At 37.7% G+C, this 1,476-nt stretch overlaps 1 protein-coding gene across 1 annotated transcript; it reads right to left on the bottom strand.

The window, feature by feature from the left end:
* Positions 1-749: 749 nt before the first annotated feature.
* On the bottom strand, positions 750-1,475 carry LOC103609280 (olfactory receptor 51G2-like; the record flags this gene model as incomplete). Its single annotated transcript, XM_008593628.1, has 1 exon — positions 750-1,475. A coding segment is annotated over one exon (726 nt), but the record flags the coding sequence as incomplete, so codon positions are not given.
* Between the last annotated feature and the right edge of the window lies 1 nt (position 1,476).

Genomic DNA, 1,476 nt, shown 5'->3' with positions numbered 1-1,476 from the left:
AGTTTTACTTCTACAATTACAAAATTTAAGGGCTTTTTCTAAGAGCACGTCAAAGATGTCACTATTTCTCCCTTCCATGGATAAGAGAAGATTCAGAGTGGAAAATAATTGTTTAGCTTCATTATCACTTTATAAATGACTTTTCTATCCTTTGATTCCTAAAACTGTACCATTTTTTAAACTTGTCTATTATAAATGATCTTACAAGAATTAATTATCCTAACTTTATTTTATCCAACTAGACTTTCCAGCCTTTACATCCTACTTACTGCTATTACAATCTATGTTGCTCCATAAGAAGTCACAACTTATTTGGCAGGAAGAACTGTGAAAAGACAATGAAGAGGTTACCTTGTATTTGTAAAATTCGTCTAAAGACTGATGTAATAAATGGGCAATTACTGAATTTACATAATTAATAAACTTGATAAAAACTCTAATGAAGAGTGTGCCTTCAAGAAAGCAGAAAAGAAAATCATAAGCCATGTTTGGTGAAACAAATTCTGACATAAAAAAGCATCTGACTGAAAAGAAATTGTAAAAAGGAAATGTACATGATAAATTTAAATATCAGCTATATCTGGTAAACTGTAACATATGCAATTTGCAAAAATACAGTATACTAGGATCTTTACTTCTTTGTCTCCACATCTACATAAAGACAGACATGAAACACCATTTCAGATGGAAAAGTCGAATTAATGGTCATTTAGTGTTATATACATTTACCAAGATTTATGTTATAAATATCACTTCGAATTCTTCTGGTATTTAGGATTTTTCTGTTTTAGGATTTTGTCTCGTATCTGCTTGGTTTTCAGCACATAGACAATGGGGTTCATCACAGGAGGAATGAGGAAATGCATGTTGGCTATGGTTACATAGCCCTGTGCTGGAAGTCTTGGGCCAAAACGGTGCAGCATTGACAGGCAGATCATGGGTGTGAAGAAGATGATCACAGCAGAGACATGGGAGATGCAGGTGTTCAGAGCCTTGAGGCGGCCACCATGGGAAGCAATGCTCAGTACAGTTTTCAGTATCAGCACATAAGACAGGAGAATGAGGAGAAAATCAAGTCCCATAGTGGAGAGTAGCACAAAAAGTCCAAAGATGCTGTTGATCCTGGTGTTGGAACAGGAGAGCTTTATGATGTCAGGATGCAGGCAGTAGGAATGAGAGAGTATATTGGAGTGACAGAAGTACAGCCTCCTCAAGAGGATCGAGAGAGGTACTTGCACAGTCAAGGTTCGCACAACAATAGCTAAACCTATCCTGGCAATTACAGTATTGGTGAGGATGGAAGAATAGTGCAAAGGACGAGAAATGGCCACATAGCGGTCAAAGGCCATTGCCAGTATGATGGCTGACTCAAAATCTTGGAAGGTGTGAATAAAGAACATTTGAGTGAAGCAGGCAGTAAAGGTCAGCTCTCGAGCATCCAGCCAGAAGATCCGCAGCATTGTGGGGAAGGTGAAG

The sequence above is a fragment of the Galeopterus variegatus genome, unplaced genomic scaffold, assembly GCF_000696425.1.
Source record: "Galeopterus variegatus unplaced genomic scaffold, G_variegatus-3.0.2 Scaffold9416, whole genome shotgun sequence".
Lineage (NCBI taxonomy): Eukaryota > Metazoa > Chordata > Mammalia > Dermoptera > Cynocephalidae > Galeopterus > Galeopterus variegatus.
Note: the sequence above shows the minus strand (reverse complement) of the source record. Positions and strands in the feature narration are given on the sequence as shown.